The sequence below is a fragment of the Cervus elaphus genome, chromosome 23 (genome assembly GCF_910594005.1).
Source record: "Cervus elaphus chromosome 23, mCerEla1.1, whole genome shotgun sequence".
NCBI classification, from domain to species: Eukaryota; Metazoa; Chordata; class Mammalia; order Artiodactyla; family Cervidae; genus Cervus; species Cervus elaphus.
The window spans coordinates 8,107,630-8,125,353 of record NC_057837.1 but is presented as its reverse complement, the minus strand read 5'-3'; the positions used below and the strand labels follow the sequence as shown (position 1 = coordinate 8,125,353).

The following is a 17,724-nucleotide window of genomic DNA, read 5'->3' as shown; positions in this document are numbered from 1 at the left end:
ATGCTAGATATTGATCCCGGGATTGAAATTGAGACGGACAAGCCGTGGCTACATGAAGCTGACCCTCTCAAAGAATGACGACAGCGTGAACAGAAATGTCCAACTGGCTGACAATAAAAACCTATAGAAATCTAAATTTTATTATGAATCCAAAAAAACCTAATATTATAAAAGAGAATGTATCAAAAGGTCAAATCATACGAACAGTCCTTAGTCCACATTCTAAGTCAGTTCCTTAAAACACTGACCAATATTCTTTCCACTCATAAGATGACTTTTGATAAGAATGACTGGCCATTCTACAACAACAACAACAACAAATCATCCAAAATATCCAAGCAGTGAAGAAATGCTAAATCTTTGAGGCTTATCATTCCACCGATTATGATAGATCACAGAATACAGACTCTAAGTATAATTAATTCAAATACAAGCACTTATGAATAGATTAATTTAGCAAGCATGAAGGAAGCAAAGACCAGCCCAAAATTACCAAGTTTGTCCGTAACCCAGACAACAGCATTTTGCAAACAAATTGCTGATGCACGAAGATATTATCACTGGTGACTGGATGACTGGCTTTAGTACCTTAAATGATAAAACCGCTGTCACAGAGGACAGATAGGAACTAGACTCTGCTGTCAAACTGTCATGGAATTATTAAATATGGAAGGGAAAAATGACCCAAACAGTATGTAATGAGCTCCCTTTTCATTCTTTCGCTACAAAAGCACATCTGTGAATTGTTAATGACTCTGAAATGGATGAACCAAATTGATGAGAAAGAAAAACATCTCTCAGGGATAGGGAGAGGGAAAATGAACACACACAGTGTTTATAGAATATAATTTAAAACACAAGGGCTGGTGAAAGTACCGTGATGCACTACAGAGTAGTGTGCAAAGTCTAAGCTGTTATTACTCATTTCTTATTATTTTCATAGTTTTTCTTTATGTTTTTAATGTAAATCATTAATCTCATTAAACGTAGAGAAACACCAAGATCTATTCACAAATACCCCATATGTGTGATGTTCTTGAGGTGGTTCTGCCATTCTAGTCTGAGAACTTCTACCCTGCTGGATGATTTTTTTTCCCCTAGATGTGCCCTCTGGGCTGGTGTGTCATCTGATTCAGTATCTCAGCTCACAAAGATTCCATACTGACTTCTGACGATTGACTTTTCCACGGCTAGAGTCCTTGTTCTACAAAGACGTACTTGTCCCGGAATGCCCAGGAATCCCAGTCACGGAATTCCTCAAGCACAGGTATACATTGATCTTTGTACCTCAGTGTCTGGTGTTGTAGAAGCCTTCAACAACCCTGAACTGAGCTGAATGACAATCAAGGAAGCTCAGACAGAGGGATTTCAGACAGGAGCAAGCACATGAAACAAAATGATCATGGTGTCTATCCATACAACAGAGCCACCATTTAATCTGGTCATAGTTAATGATTCTGAGGCTGTCTGTCTTCAGAAATCTCAGGGCTGAAGAACTTTTGATTTGTGCTTTAACTTATAAGAAAGAAAGTACTGAATCAATAGGAGACTACAATTACTCATTGGTTTAAGGACAGTCACCAGTCTGACAATCATCAATAATCTGCTTGTCCTCAGGGTGGAATCGGTCGACTATATCATGAAGGTAGTATGGCGGTAAGAAGGAAGAATGACCAATATTGGTAAATAGGGAATCCTGTCATCCTGGAAAGGGAAATCTCCTTTAATACTCAGGGCCTCTGAGTACAAGGGAGTGCTCTCAACACCACTGCACACAGAGGACTTATCTGACATAAATATACTTTCCAAGCAGGAGTGAGGGCCATTGGCCCATGATTTGACTCTTTCACACAAGATAAAAACACTAACAAGGAAAGGAAAAGGAGAAGCCATTAAAGGAAAAATTAAACAGTATATAGCAGACGTAGCTTCACTAGCAATATACGTGAGGAATCCAGAATGCAGATTGTAATTTCTACAAAGAATACCATTTTAATATATTACTACTCACTAAAAATCCTCAAATTTAAATATACTTCAGTCTTAAGAATATAACACACTTGATCTCGCCATTCACACATACCCATGACAAATTCATTCCTATAACTAGTCTATAGAGTCCAAAGGTTGTGTTATAACTTTTTAGTCACATATTCTCCACGATTAAAACAGAAAAAAGAAATCAACTTCACTTTTGCCCCCCACATAAAAAGCATTCACCAGGTTATCTTAAAAAGCAGGTGAATGGAATAAACAACCAATTGGTTTCCCAATTTCCAGACGAGTGCACAACTTAATGGTACAATGAAACCCTCTACCTCCACCCCCAAGCCCCGAAGATTATGTGATACAAGAAATCTGTGCCTTTAACCAGCTTCTCTTTCAGTATTTTTTATTCCACATCACCCTACACAGTTGGCTAAACGACTAAGCAACAAGGTCAATCAAATGCAATACCTCTCTCCATCCAAATATAATGGAAATTTTGACCATTCCACATTCTAAAGAGCAAATACATTCTCACTCTGACAACCACATTCCATTGGCTTTTCCTAAAAGCCAAGCGTGACAGATGCCTTGGCTGTAATTGCCAATCAGCCTTTCCATGGCAGCTGAAAACACAATACATCACTTTGATCTCCTTTGCTCTAAACACATCCACAATCAAGAAACCTGAACAAGGAATAAGAAATTGGCATCATTTCTAGAAGCTGTCACTCCACAGCATTTAAATACTGCAAGGTATATTTTGCTCATATTTTTATTTTTCTGTTTCAGAGACACCTTGTTGAGGATCTGAACAAAAATCATCTACAATTAAACATTAAAATATATATATATACACACATATATATATATTTGGAGATGTACTAAAAAAAACAAATTTCATTACCATGTACAAAATCTCAATACAAGCACATTTAATTTAACACCACCACTACCATTTCCTCCTCCAGTTACCCACCTGAGGAATAAAACAAGAGTGCTCATCTGATTTAGAAACAGTTCTCAAAAGAGCTGAACTCACATTTTGCAGGCAGGTCATAGCCACACGTGATCTTTGCATGTCCAGTGTCACAGCCGTTCAGGTTCCGACACTCAGCGAGCAGACAGGGCCCAGCTGCCCTGTGAATACAGCCATCCACTGCGGGAGAGAGAGAAAAGTTAGCCCATGTTTGCTCTTTTGGAAATAAAGGCACAACCTGGGACAGGGAGAGCCAAGGAACTCAAGTTTTTCCTCTTAGAAATCACCACAGCCCTGGGGAAGGAAACCCATGGTGTTCAGCCCCTTAAACACCATTTTCTCCCCCCTCCAGTTCTCTCTCTGTGTCTCCGGTTTGTGTGGCCGGCAGAAGCAGTTTAACGTTAAACACCAGGACCCTTAGCGGGTAGCGCAGCCTGAATTTGTGGTCTGTTCCAGCTTCAATTGGGTAAATACTCCCACCATGTCCATTTCAAGCTATCAACTCCATGTCACCTAAACACAGGATTGGGGAGAAATGCTACTGATTCCGTCTCCAAGGTGGTAAGTGTTGCCTCCAGTACACCACAGGTTATAGAAGAAAAAAGGTCAAGAAGCAAGTGAAAAAAAGGCACTCGGGAACATTTGCCATCGTGGCAGAACTGAGACAGTAAAGCTGTGGAAGAAAGACCCAGACCTCTAAGTTCCTTCCCCTCTCAACAGCACCGCACAGGTACAGAGGTATCTGCAGGCTATCTAGGGGCTAGATGGTGGGCAAGAGTGGATCGCATCTGGAAAAGCGCCTAGAAGGGCGCCCCTCACTCTCTTGACATGGAAAGGAGAACCTCCACAAGCTCCTGCTCGAGCTCTGCTCCCCGAAGAGGCTCTGCTCCTCTTGGGTGAGACCCAGGCTCGGGTCTCACCAGCTCTCTGAAACTCACCTCGCCCCGCTTCATCAGGGCCCTTCACAACGAGAGCTACCTTCTGAAAACACACATCTGACGCCACTGGAAATTAAAGCTTCATTTGACTAGATTAGGGGCAAGCGCATAGGTAGGAGGCTAAGACCAAATGCAAATAATCTAGTTGTTAGTGAGTGAGTTCCTCACTCAGAAAGGAAATGCAAGACTGAAACGAAGGGTTAAGAGAGAGAGAGAGTAATACTAATCTGGGCTGTGAAAACAGACCAGATTTTAGTGGTCCGATAATAACTAAAGAAGGAAATGGCAACCCACCCCAGTATTCTTGCCTGGAAAATCCCATTTCCAAGGGAGCCTGGAGGGTTACAGTCATGGGGTCACAAAGAGTTGGATACGGCCGAGCTACTGAGCACACAAGTGCAGTAGTTCATAGTCCGCCACAGCATGTAACCGATCATTGTTTACCATTATCATTTTTCAGAGGAAACTAGATATTGAATGGGAAATTTTTCACTGAGGGGCATGTAACTTGTCTAAATGACCAGGTGGCTTTTTTTTTTTTTAATTTTATTATTTTATTTTTATTCTTTGAATCAGCCATGGATTTACACGTATTCCCCATCCCGATCCCCCCTCCCACCTCCCTCTCCACCCGATTCCTCTGGGTCTTCCCAGTGCACCAGGCCGGAGCACCCGTCTCATGCATCCCACCTGGGCTGGTGATCTGTTTCACCATAGATAGTATACATGCTGTTCTTTTGGAATATCCCACCTTCACCTTCTCCCACAGAGTTCAAAAGTCTGTTCTGTATTTCTGTGTCTCTTTTTCTGTTTTGCATATAGGGTTATCGTTGTCATCTTTCTAAATTCCATATATATGTGTTAGTATGCTGTAATGTTCTTTATCTTTCTGGCTTACTTCACTCTGTATAATGGGCTCCAGCTTCATCCATCTCATTAGGACTGGTTCAAATGAATTCTTTTTAATGGCTGAGTAATATTCCATGGTGTATATGTACCACAGCTTCCTTATCCATTCATCTGCTGATGGGCATCTAGGTTGCTTCCATGTCCTGGCTATTATAAACAGTGCTGCGATGAACATTGGGGTGCACGTGTCTCTTTCAGATCTGGTTTCCTCAGTGTGTATGCCCAGAAGTGGGATTGCTGGGTCATATGGCAGTTCTATTTCCAGTTTTTTAAGAAATCTCCACACTGTTTTCCATAGCGGCTGTACTAGTTTGCATTCCCACCAACAGTGTAAGAGGGTTCCCTTTTCTCCACACCCTCTCCAGCATTTGTTGCTTGTAGACTGACCAGGTGGCTTTTGCTACCACTGACTGAAAAGGAAACATGCTTTGGCTGAACAAGTCTCTTAGGGAAACAAGCTCATCTGGACTTTCCTACATCACTGTTTGCAGACCTGGAAAATCTGAGAATAAACCTGAACCTCAAAGACCCTGACAGCAAAATGAACTCTATACTATAGTACTTCAGTAAACCTAGTTGAAATCCATACTCTACCTTTACCAACCATATGCTGTTCAAGCCCCAGTTTCCTTAGAAATCAGTGTCATGAATGGCTGTATCTAACAGAGTTATGAATGGAATTTGAATAATATAATATTATATGCCCCGTTAATGGTAGTAACTAATATTATCTTAAACTCCTTAGGTGGAAGTTTTGTGTAAATCTTTAAATAACTATTATTCTTATATAAAAAAAGAAAAATATAGAGAAGCAAGAAGAATATGAATACTACTATTTACCCTCCCTGGAGAAGGCAATGGCACCCCACTCCAGTACTCTTGCCTGGAAAATCCCATGGATGGAGGAGCCCGGTGGGCTGCAGTCCATGGGGTCGCTGGGAGTCGACACGACTGAGCGACTTCACTTTCACTTTTCACTTTCATGCATTGGAGAAGGAAATGGCAACCCACTCCAGCACTCTTGCCTGGAGAATCCCAGGGACGGGGGACCCTGAGGGGCTGCCGTCTATGGGGTCACACAGAGTCGGACATGACTGAAGCGACTTAGCAGCAGCAGCAGCAGCATTTACCCTCCCACCTAGAGAATTCTTCAGCAGTCAGATATTTGTCGCTCTTTTGCTGATTATTCACACAACTCACATATATAATTTTTGTCTTAAAAAAAAAGCTCATAAGTTTTGTTCACTCTTTCACATAGCAATTTTACTTTGTGAACTATTATATAGTTGTTAAAAAGAACAGTTCAATTGATTTCAGTTGCTCAGTCGTGTCCAACTCTTTGCGACCCCATGGATCGCAGCACGCCAGGCCTCCCTGTCCATCACAAACTCCCGGAGTTTATTCAAACACATGTCCATCGAGTCGGTGATGCCATCCAGCCATCTCATCCTCTGTCGTCCCCTTCTCCTCCTGCCCCCAATCCCTCCCAACATCAGGCTCTTTTCCAATGAGTCAACTCTTCGCATGAGGTGGCCAAAGTACTGGAGTTTCAGCTTCAACATCAGTCCTTCCAAGGAACACCCAGGACTGATCTCCTTTAGGATGGACTGGTTGGATCTCCTTGCAGTCCAAGGGACTCTCAAGAGTCTTCTCCAACACCACAGTTCATCAATTCTTTGGTGCTCAGCTTTCTTCAAAGTCCAACTCTCACATCCATACATGACCACTGGAAAAACCATAGCCTTGACTAGACTGGCAAAGTAGTCAGTCCTAAATATGAAAAGATTTCTAAATGAAATGCCAGGTTTAAAAAATACATACAACATGTGATATATATACAACATATTGTGTCTATTTTTTAAACATATATATTTTATCTATTTTTTATGTATAGGCACAATTTTGTTTACAAAGGTAATACAAACACACATACATACACACCCACATTTACATGCATAGTGCACATGTACGAGAAAGATATATACCAAAATATCAAAAGTGATTATGGGATGTGAAACAGAAGGTGAAACTATTAAGAAAAAAATTAGGTTCGAATTTTTCTATGTTTAAATTTTTTTTATAAGAGCATCAAGAAAAGTATTTTAAAGTGAATATGTGAATATTTTTTCTTGGCAAAGAGATCATTAGTTACTTAGTTTGAAACGGATAACTAAAATAGGATTTGATAGTGTACTTAATCATATGCTGTTAAATACTGCTGCATTATTTAGATTGCAGAAAATGCAGTTTGTAAATACCTAATTCGCAAAATCTTCAGGGTTATACCAGCATTCATGACTGCATTAGGGAGATGAAAGTCTAGCCGAAGAGCTATTTAATAATAATTACTACAGCTTAAATGTATTGAGTGCATCCACATGCCAGGCACTGTACTAAGGACACTCATAAAGTACATACTAATTTTATAATCTCCATTTAATGGGAGATTAAAGGAGGCTAGTAAGTTGCCTACGTTCACAAAATCACAAAATACTGGCAATGTGATTCAAAACTCCAGTTCTGTCTGATGGAGCAACCATGCTATTAACTGCTATAGTTCACTGCCTTTGAAACTTGAAACCAGGCAGCCTGACCTCAGTTCTTGCATGTGGCATATTGAAACACCATGTTATGTTACTTTTTAATTCTCATCAATTCTGTGAATTACCATGTACATGCAACATGCAATCAAATGCACAGATTTGAAGTGCAGTTTTGATGAGTTTTAACAAATGTATATACACTTAGGGAGTAATAATGCCAATACAGCTTAGAAAAGTTCTCCTGTATCGTTTCCATGGAATTCCCCTCTTACCACCCAGAGGGACCTCATGTTCCAACTTCAGTCACCTTAGCTAAGTTTTGTTATATAATCTCAAACTTCATATAAGAGATGGTGGAGGGGGCTAGCTTCCTTCACTCAGTATGTTTTTTAGATTCATCTGTGTTGTTGCAGGTATTAATATTTCATTCCTTTTCATTCCTGAGTAATATCCCATTGTTGAATATAACATTTTTTTATCCATTCATCTGTGAGTGGGCATTAGAGTATTTATATTTTTAGCTATAATGAATAAATCTTTGTTTTGTGGCTATATGTTTTCCTTTCCATTGGACAAATACCTGTGAATAAAATTGCTGATCTAGTATATGTTTTACTTTATAAAGAATTAACATATAATTTTCCCAAGTGATTATACCAGTTTCCATATACCCCCAGCAATGTAGGAGAGTTCAAATTTTGGCAGTATTTGGTGTTTTCAGCCTTTTCAATTTTAGCAATCCTAACAGACATAAAGAGGTATCTTGTGATTTCAGTTTTAATTTCCCTGGTAATTAATGGTGCTAAGTATCTTGTCAAGTTCTTACTGGCCATTTACATATATTCTTTTTCAAAGTGTCTGTCCATGTCTTCTGCTAATTTTTATTGTCTTTTTATTACCGAATTGTGTTAAATGTACTATTTGTTCCATAGAATTTTTTTTAAAAATTTAGATATTTTGTTTTTTCAGTTCTTGTGATCTTCATTTTTTTTTTTTATAGTTTTCATATCACTCCTGAAACTTCCCATATTTTAACCTATTGCTATGTTTTGTGTGTTATTCACTCAGTCGTGTCCAACTGTAGCCCGCCAGGCTCCTCTGTCCGTGCAATTCTCCAGGCAAGAATACTGGAATGGGTAGCCATTCCTCTATCCAGGGGATCTTCCTGACCCAAGAATGGAACCTGGGTCTCCTGCATTGCAGGCAGATTCTTTACCATCTTAGCCACCAAGGAAAATGAATTAACAGATTTCACATAGTAATTTTGAAGTCCCTGTCTGCCAATTTCAATATCTATGTCAGCTATTAATCTGTTTATATTGGCTAATTTTCATATGACTCTTGGTCACATTTTCTAATTTCTTTGCATGTCAAGGAATTACTGATGGCATATGAATACTGTGAATATGTTGGAGAGGCTTTAGATTTTTTTTTTTTTCATTTATCTTTATTAGTTGGAGGCTAATTACTTTACAATATTGTAGTGGTTTTTGTCATACATTGACATGAATCAGTCATGGATTTACATGTATTCCCCATCCCGATCCCCCTCCCATCTCCCTCTCTACCCAATCCCTCTGGGTCTTCCCAGTGCACCAGGCCCGAGCACTTGTCTCATGCATCCAACCTGGGCTGGTGATCTGTTTCACCCTAAATAATATACATGTTTCGATGTTGTTCTCTCGAAACATCCCACCCTCACCTTCTCCCACAGAGTCCCAAAGTCTGTTCTGTACATCTGTGTCTCTTTTGCTGTCTTGCATACAGGGTTATCATTACCATCTTTCTAAATTCCATATATATGTGTTAGTATACTGTAATGGTCTTTATCTTTCTGGCTTACTTCACTCTGGATAATGGGCTCCAGTTTCATCCATCTCATTAGAACTGATTCAAATGAATTCTTTTTAACGGCTGAGTAATATTCCATGGTGTATATGTACCACAGCTTCCTTATCTATTCATCTGCTGATGGGCATCTAGGTTGCTTCCATGTCCTGGCTATTATAAACAGTGCTGCGATGAACATTGGGGTGCACGTGTCTGTTTCGGATCTGGTTTCCTCAGTGTGTATGCCCAGGAGTGGGATTGCTGGGTCATATGGCAGTTCTATTTCCAGTTTTTTAAGAAATCTCCACACTGTTCTCCATAGTGGCTGTACTAGTTTGCATTCCCACCAACAGTGTAAGAGGGTTCCCTTTTCTCCACACCCTCTTGGAGAGGCTTTAGATTTTATTTTCTTTCTCCAAATGGTACTTAAGTTTATCCCAGCAGGTAGTTAACTGCCAGGTAACAGGGAAACTGAGCTCTAGGCTTTGTTAGGGCTGGTCTGTGTCATTTTTTCTCTTAGTCCTAGGATATAGTCTTTATTCCTAAAGCATGAATCTTCAGGGGTTTTAGTGGAAATTCCAAGGTGTTTGGCAATTCCCTCTAACCTGGGGGGATTAAAATTCTAAACTCAACATCCTTCTACTCAGAAGATGATAAATGCTCTATTCAGTGCCCTCAGCCTTCCAGCTTTGGTTTCCTTCCTGGACTCCATGGAGTATTTCCCTGCACAAGTGTAGCTCAAAGCTCAACCAAAGATTACAGGCACTCATTAATAGATTCAGTGGTTTATTATAGCTTCAGATAGACTGTCCCTGTTCTGGGACCCTTCTCTGAATTCCTAGTCATTCTGACAACCCCACAGTCAGCGATATGATTCCTAAAGCCAATAAACATCCTGATTCCAGTTTCAGCTCCAACAACCATTTGCCAGGTGGGGTAGAGGGAGCCCTCTAGGTCAAAGCCACTTAAGTGTAGATTTCATTCAGTGTGTTTTTTCTCTTTCGGATAACTGACTGCCTTTAGTTGTTCTCCACTGCCAGTAAGTACTTTTTGTCATTGCTTTTTTATTTTGCCAAAAATCTGTATATACTGTTAGTGGGATGGCTAGTCTGATACAAGTTATTCTGTCATTATCAGAAGCTGGAAGTATACATGTTTTTGATCCATTAAGATATGACCTCATATTACTTGAGAGCTATATTTCTGGCCCTTTGCGGGGGGGGGGGGGGGAGAAACACGTATGAGAGAAAAAGACAGTGGTAATATCCTGGAGTGCAAAGTCAAGTGGGCCTTAGGAAGCATCCCTATGAACAAAGCTAGCGGAGGTGATGGAATTAAGCTGAGCTATTTTAAATCCTAGAGGACGATGCGATGAAAGTGCTGCCCTTGATATGCCAGCAAATTTGGAAAACTCAGCAGTGGCCACAGGACTGGAAAAGGTCATTTTTCACTCCAAGACCAAAGAGGGTCAATGCCAAAGAATGTTCAAACACAACTGCACTCATTTCACATACTAACAAGGTAAAGCTCAAAATCCTTCAAGCTAGGTTTTAGCAGTGCATGAACTGAGAATTTCCAGATGTACAAGCTGGATTTAGAAAAGGAAGAGGACCCAGAGATCAAATTTCCAATATCCATTGGATCATAGAAAAAGCAAGGGGATTCCAGAAAGACATCTACTTCTGCTTCGTTTACTATGCTCAAGCCTTTGGCTGTATGGATCACAACAAACTGTGGAAAATTCTTAAAGATATGGGAATACCAGACCACCGAACCTGCCTCCTGAGAAACGTGTATGCAGGTGAAGAAGCAACAGAACTGGACATGGAACAACAGACTGGTTCCAAATTGGAAAAGAAGTACGTCAAGGTTGTATATTTGTCACCCTGCTTATTTAACTTATATGCAGAGTACATCATGTGAAATGCTGGGCTGGATGAAGCACAAACTGGAATCAAGATTGCATGGAGAAATATCAATAACCTCAGATATGCAGATGACACCACCCTTATGGTAGAAAGTGAAGAGGAACTAAACAGTCTCTCTGTGAAGGTGAAAGAAGAGCGTGAAAAAGCTGACTTAAAACTCAACATTCAAAAAAAGAAGATCAAGACATCCGGTCCCATCACTTCATGGCAAACAGATGGTGAAACCGTGGGCAAAGTGACAGACTTTATTTTCTCATGCTCCAAAATCATTGCAGACAGTGACTGCAACCAAGAAAGTAAAGAATACTTGCTCCTTTGAAGAAAAGCTATAACCAACCTAGACAGCATATTAAAAAGGAGAAACATTACTTTGCCAACAAAGGTCTGTGTCATTAAAGCTATGGTTTTCCCAGTAGTCATGTACAGATGTGAGAGCTGGACCATAAAGAAGGCTGAGTGCCAAAGATGATGCTTTCGAACTGTGATGTTGGAGAAGACTATTGAGAGTCCCTTCGCCTGCAAGGAGATCCAACCAATCAATCCTAAAGGAAATCAGTCCTGAATATTCATTAAAAGGACTGATGCTAAAGCTGAAGCTCCAATACTTTGGCCACCTGATGCAAAGAGCTGACTCATTGGAAAAGACCCTGATGCTGGGAAAGATTAAAGGCAGAAAGAGAAGGGGATGACAGAGGATGAGATAGTTGGATGGCATCACCAACTCAATGGACATTAGTTTGAGTAAACTCCAGGAGATGGTGAAGGACAGGGAAGCCTGGCATTCTGCAGTCCATGGGGTTGCAAACAGTCAGACACGATTAAGAGACTGAACAACAACAACATTAGTTGTTCCCTATTAAAGTAAGATTTGGGATTCCCAGGTGGTGCTAGTGGTAAAGAACCCACCTGCCAATGCAGGAGACATAAGAGATGGGTTTGATCCCTGGGTTGAGAAGATCCCCTGGAGGAGGGCATGGCAACCCACTTCAGTATTCTTGCCTGGAGAATCCCATGGACAGAGGAGCCTGGCGGGCCATAGTCCACAGGGTCACAAAGAGCAGGACACAACTGAAGCAACTTAGCATTCATGCAAGGTAACATTTGCTATTCCGCATATCTTACATTACAAGACCCTTAATTCCAAATTATGACCTTTTAGACCCTTCACAAATGTGGTTCCGATTTGCCCTCCCCACCTCAGATCATCACATTCTTTCTCTTCACATGTCTGGTCTGGCCACATCTAAATCCTCATCAGCCCTTAAACACATCATGATTTCTTTGCAAAGTACTCTCTACCAAGGATATCTATCTACCCCTCCCATTTTCTTTTCTGCCAAACAAGGTCTCTCTTATTTTTCAACTCCTAGTCCAAATGTTTTCTCCTCTAAGAATCATTCACAATATTTACAGGACAAAGTAGTGTCCCTTTATGTTCCCACGATACTCTGGTTTACACGCTAATTCCACATTACACATAGCAGAACGTGTGCCTTGTTGCTTGGTCTATTAGCAACTTGAGGGCACAGGAGGTGACCTTTTCTCTTGTATATCCTCAGCTATCTCAATAACTGACATTTTGTAGGTATTTAATACAATTGAATTAAATGCAATTAAATTTGAGAGAGAAAAGCAGCCTATCCCCATCTATCTCAGTAACTGACATTTTGTAGGTATTTAATACTATTGAATTAAATGCAATTAAATTTGAGAGAAAAAGCAGTGTAACTTATTTTTTAATTTAATAATATTGAAGAAGTAGTAAGGCTACTTTAAAGGCAAAGAATCAGACATTTGAAAAGTAAAGTTAAATGTACAGCAACAAGGTTGTAGACACAAATCTAGTGATGAGCTACTATATTAGAAGTGTTAAAAATTCATAGAATCTGAAAATTCATCTACTTCTCTCAGGTATGGGGCAGGCTGCTGGAAGAGGTGCTCTTTTAGTTTCACTTACGGTCAGCTTGCAAAGGCAATGAGCTCAATAGTGGCCGATGTGAGACTCAACATATCAGTACTCTCCCCATCTCCCGTACCCCGCACCCCAAGGTTAGGGGGATGGACAGCCAACAGTCAACATCCAGGCTTACACAAAAGATATTCAGTCCCATCCCAAATGTCTAAACCTAATTCCAACTAAAAAATTCCAAGATCAGAAGTCTAAAAGTTGAACATAATTTTCCAGAGAAATAGGACTACCTTTGTCTCATATTTTACCAAATATGTATCCTATAGGAAAAAAAGAAAACTGCTTTCCATAAATAGGTTCACCAAAGCCCATTTATTTCTCTTCTTGGGCATATAGTTAGACGGTACTTTCAGGCCACCCTTTCAGTTCTGTGTGGTCAGGAGCCTGTGTTCTGTATAAAGGAATGTGAGTAAAAGTGATGTAACTACTTCTATATCCAATCCCTGAAATCCCTGCACATGTCCTCCATCTAATCTCCCGTTGTCTGCGGGCAGGATGCAGGGGCAAGACTCCAATGAACAGCAACTAAATGGAAAATGTTTGAATCCCAGAATGACTCCATCATCATGCTAGGCTCTCAGGACCCAGTGAACCAAAGTCAGCCTGTCCCATTCAAGTACCTGTTCCTCTGATCAAAAGCAGACTAATGGAAGGTAAAGGCTGAGGACGGCCTAAAAACTGCCGGGGGTGTGGTCAGGTGGGAAGGGGGTGAACACCGAGGTCACCCACAGGGCTGGTCTTCATCAGGACCATGAGAAGCCTGCCCGCGGCCTTCTCCGAAGGCCAGGCTTCCTGCAGTAAGAACACACCTATCATTTGCCGTCCCGACAGCCGGGCCAGAATGCTTGCAGGCAGATGGTTAACTATGGCAAGGGCCCTTGATTCCCCTCTTATTTCCTCCAGCTACCTAACAAAGGCTGAATTCAGAGGACCTAAGCCTATTAATTAGGCTGTCTTAACTAAGTTTTCTTACACTATAGCCTGGAGAATTAGACCACCTAAGGGGTAGAAAGATGAGTTTCAGCTGTGCTTGGGGGAACTGTTTTTCACTTTTGTCCTTTTACCTTGGTGTTTAGAGTTTGGGAATGTTTTATAGGATAGTCTTATTCCACTATTTAAATAGCTAAAATACATAAGATACAGGACATAAAATCACATCAATTTTTCTGACCTAGGATTTTTTACTCATGGATTCCAAGCTGCCTCTGTGGTATTCCTCAGCAAAAGCTCCCTATTTTAAAAACAAATGGACAAATTCATGCTGAAGATATGAGAGGAAAAAGCAAGCCATAAACTACTGAATAGGAATCCATCAGATACTGTGGACCACTGAACACAAGAGCCAGCAAAAAAAAAAAAAGAAAGAAAGAACCAGGAGAGAGTTCTAAATATATGTTTAACAAAAAATACTAAAAGCACCATTTAGTGAAATCCAGTTATTTCAGAAATTGGTCCGGTGAGGTCTCTCCCTTGTCTTACAAAGACAAGTTTCTAAACCGTTTCTAGCAAGGGGATTCTGAAGTTCTTAGACCTGTACATATTTATTTAATCTTCTTCTGTAAATAAAAGATAACTTAATCTAAAAGCTGCCACACAAATCATATTAGCCTGAAAAATAAGAGGCTCTCTCTCATTGACTATATCCCTTAGAAGCTCAAGAGGATACAACAGAGCTCTTTCTAAATCAAATCAACATAAATTTATTAAACCACCTTGCACAAAGCACTCTTCAAGAAGCTGTGAGGGGATCCAATAATGATAATAATATGTCTCGTCTTTGGAGGATTTACCAAGTGCCTTCCAGGGTGCTAAGAGACTTAGAAGCTTTCACCTTATGAGAGGCGGCTTTGCCGAGTGGAAGCAGGACGACTCTGGAGGCACAGGCTTCAGTTCCAGTGCCACCGTTTGGCTCCCTAGGTTTAGAATTCCTCATCTGTAAATCGGGGACCCTCACAGGAACTCTATTCAGCATCACAAGAGTTTTGTAAGTAAATTAGTTATTACGTGACAAGCACTTTGAATAAGATCTGGCATGTAGGAAGCTGGCAATAAATGTTGGTTATGCTACCACATTTTATCATCATAAACATTTTACAGGTAGGATTTACTAGCTAGAATGACTAATAAGCAAATAAAAAAGCAGAAGTTAAAGAATTAGTGCAAGATTTGTAGGAGCTAGGGTTGGAGCCCATTTTTGCCTATTATTAAAAGTGTGTTCTCAATGCCTACTCTCTCGTACTCCCGTTCATGCAAAGAAGTGTAAACCACAGTCCCTTTCCTTGGGAACCAAGTGACTGGAACAGAAAGGTGCAGAGCTTTTTATTTTCACTAAAATAAAATGTAGTTAACAATATACAGAATATTTTGTTAGCATGGAGAATATGTCTTTTAACATATTAGCAAAACTTTGGGGAGCATTTTACATTCTACAGTGTTGCATTTTAAAGACCTTTGACAAAATTACTACAAGTTTAATCACTGAAACAATTCTGCCAGTTGGGCTGGGACTTTCTTACTTACTTTACTAATTTTATAAAAGCTGAAATAATACAATAATTGTAAAAACAGACATGCAGAATCATCCCCCTGTGGCAGATATGAATTCAAGTTTTACATCTCTCAAAGTGTGGTCAGTATCACCTGGGCAGCCTGAGAAAAATGTAGATTTCCAGACCTGACCCCAAATCCAAGGAATCTGTCTCTCCAGGTCACTGTCTCAGTGAGACCTAGAATCTCCATTTAATATTTTCCACAGATAATAAAGATGCACACAACCAGCTGAGGACTTTGAGAAGCATTCCTCCACACTGTTGTACTTTCTTAACAAAGCTCCAGAGAGGGCTAAGTAGTTTGGTTTGTGGTGAGTAATCTGAATGTTCACTGAATAACAATTTGCACTTAAAGCCGACAATATTAACCTAAACTAGAACTGAAATCCAGTACCAAGTAGGATTTTGCTTAAATACGGCTTCACAAAGACAGATACGGTAATCATGAAATGCCTTGCACATGAAGAGGTCCTAGCATGGTCTCCAAAGTAAGGTCACAAGATATCCATACAGAGAATGGAAAAATACATTCAAACTTCTATTGATAGTTATAATTTTTATCTACATAGGCAAGAATGAAGTTCAAATTTACTAATATTTAACATATAGATTGACAGTAGTACTTGTATATAATTTATAAGTAAATGCACGCATACATATAGTACTGAAAGAGGTACACGATTTAAGAAACTGGAGTCAACAGAGGTTAGAGATAGGGATTCTGAGTGCTCCAGAACCAAACTGCCAGCTTCTATCACGTAGATGTTCCTGTATCTATATAAGGGGTATGGTATTAGTACCTACCATGTAGAGGGTCTCACGAGAATTGAATGAGGTAACATTTGTACAGTGCTTAGCTTAGCTTGCATAAGTGCTTAAGGAATCTAAGTGTAACAGATCTTTCTACGACAGCAATTGATGCACAGAGAAACACAGCAACTAGTCCCATTTGACATCCATGTCCTAGGGAGTGTGTCTCTACAGCTTCTCACATTGAGAGATGGAATCTACTTTTTTAATCACTTATTTTTAATTGGAGGATGATTGCTTTACAATACCGTGTCAGTTTCTGCCACATGTCCACAGGAATCAGCCACAGGTATATGTACGTCCCCTCCATCCTGAACCTCCTTCCCGCCTCCCCCCCTCATCCCCACCCTCTAGGTTGTCACAGAACGTTGAATTTGAGCTCCCTGAATCATATAGCAAATTCCCACCAGCTGTCTGAGTTTACATACGGTAATATACATGTTTCCATGCCACTCTCCCCATCCTCCCCGCCCTCCCCTCCCCCGCTCTGCCCACAGTCTGTTCTCTGTGTCTGTGTCTGCACTGCTGCCCTGCAGACAGCTTCATCAGTACCGTCTTTCTAGGCTCCATACACATGCATCAACATACGATATTTGTCTTTCTCTTTCCGACTTACTTCACTGTGTATAATAGGCTCTATGTTCATCCACCTCATTAGAACTCACTCAGATGCATTCCTTTTTATGACTGAGTAATATTCCCTTATGTATATGTACCACAATTTCTTTGTCCATTCATCTGTCAAAGGACATCTAGGTTGCTTCCGTGTCTTAGCTACTGTAAATAGTGTTGCAGTGAAACTGGGATGCATGTGTCTTTTCCACTTATGATTTCTCCAGGGTATGCACCCAGTGGTGGGATTGTTGGGTTACATGGTAGCTTTATTCCTAGTTTTTTAAGGAATCAGTATACTGTTCTCCGTAGTGGCTGTATTAATTTGCATTCCCACCAACAGTGCAAGAGGGTTCCTTTTTCTCCTCACCCTCTCTAGCATTTACTGTTTGTAGATTTTATTTTATTTTTTTTTTTTGATGGTGGCCATTCTGACTGGTGTGAGGTGAAACCTCACTGTAGTCTTAATCTGCATTTATAAGAGATGGAATCTATTTCAACACTCCTTGACTCTAGGTTGCTCACTTGGAGCCTTGCTTATTTTCCAGGCCAGACTGCTGATGGATAAGGAACCACCTGGAACAGAAACAGACTAGACTGGCCAGCCCTCAACTTCCCTGGCAACTGACTGTAGTCCCATGAGTGAACTCAGCTAAGAGGAGAAGAACCTT

At 40.4% G+C, this 17,724-nt stretch overlaps 1 protein-coding gene across 4 annotated transcripts in view; it reads right to left on the bottom strand.

Moving 5' to 3' along the window:
• The window catches only part of MACROD2 (mono-ADP ribosylhydrolase 2), a 2,147,232-nt gene that overhangs the window by 1,438,410 nt on the left and 691,098 nt on the right, over positions 1 to 17,724 (bottom strand). For all 4 annotated transcript variants that reach the window (XM_043882748.1, XM_043882750.1, XM_043882749.1 and 1 more), the window contains exon 5: positions 3,029 to 3,145. In XM_043882748.1, coding sequence (XP_043738683.1) covers positions 3,029 to 3,145 — 117 coding nt within the window. The remainder of the gene's footprint in view (positions 1 to 3,028; positions 3,146 to 17,724) is intronic.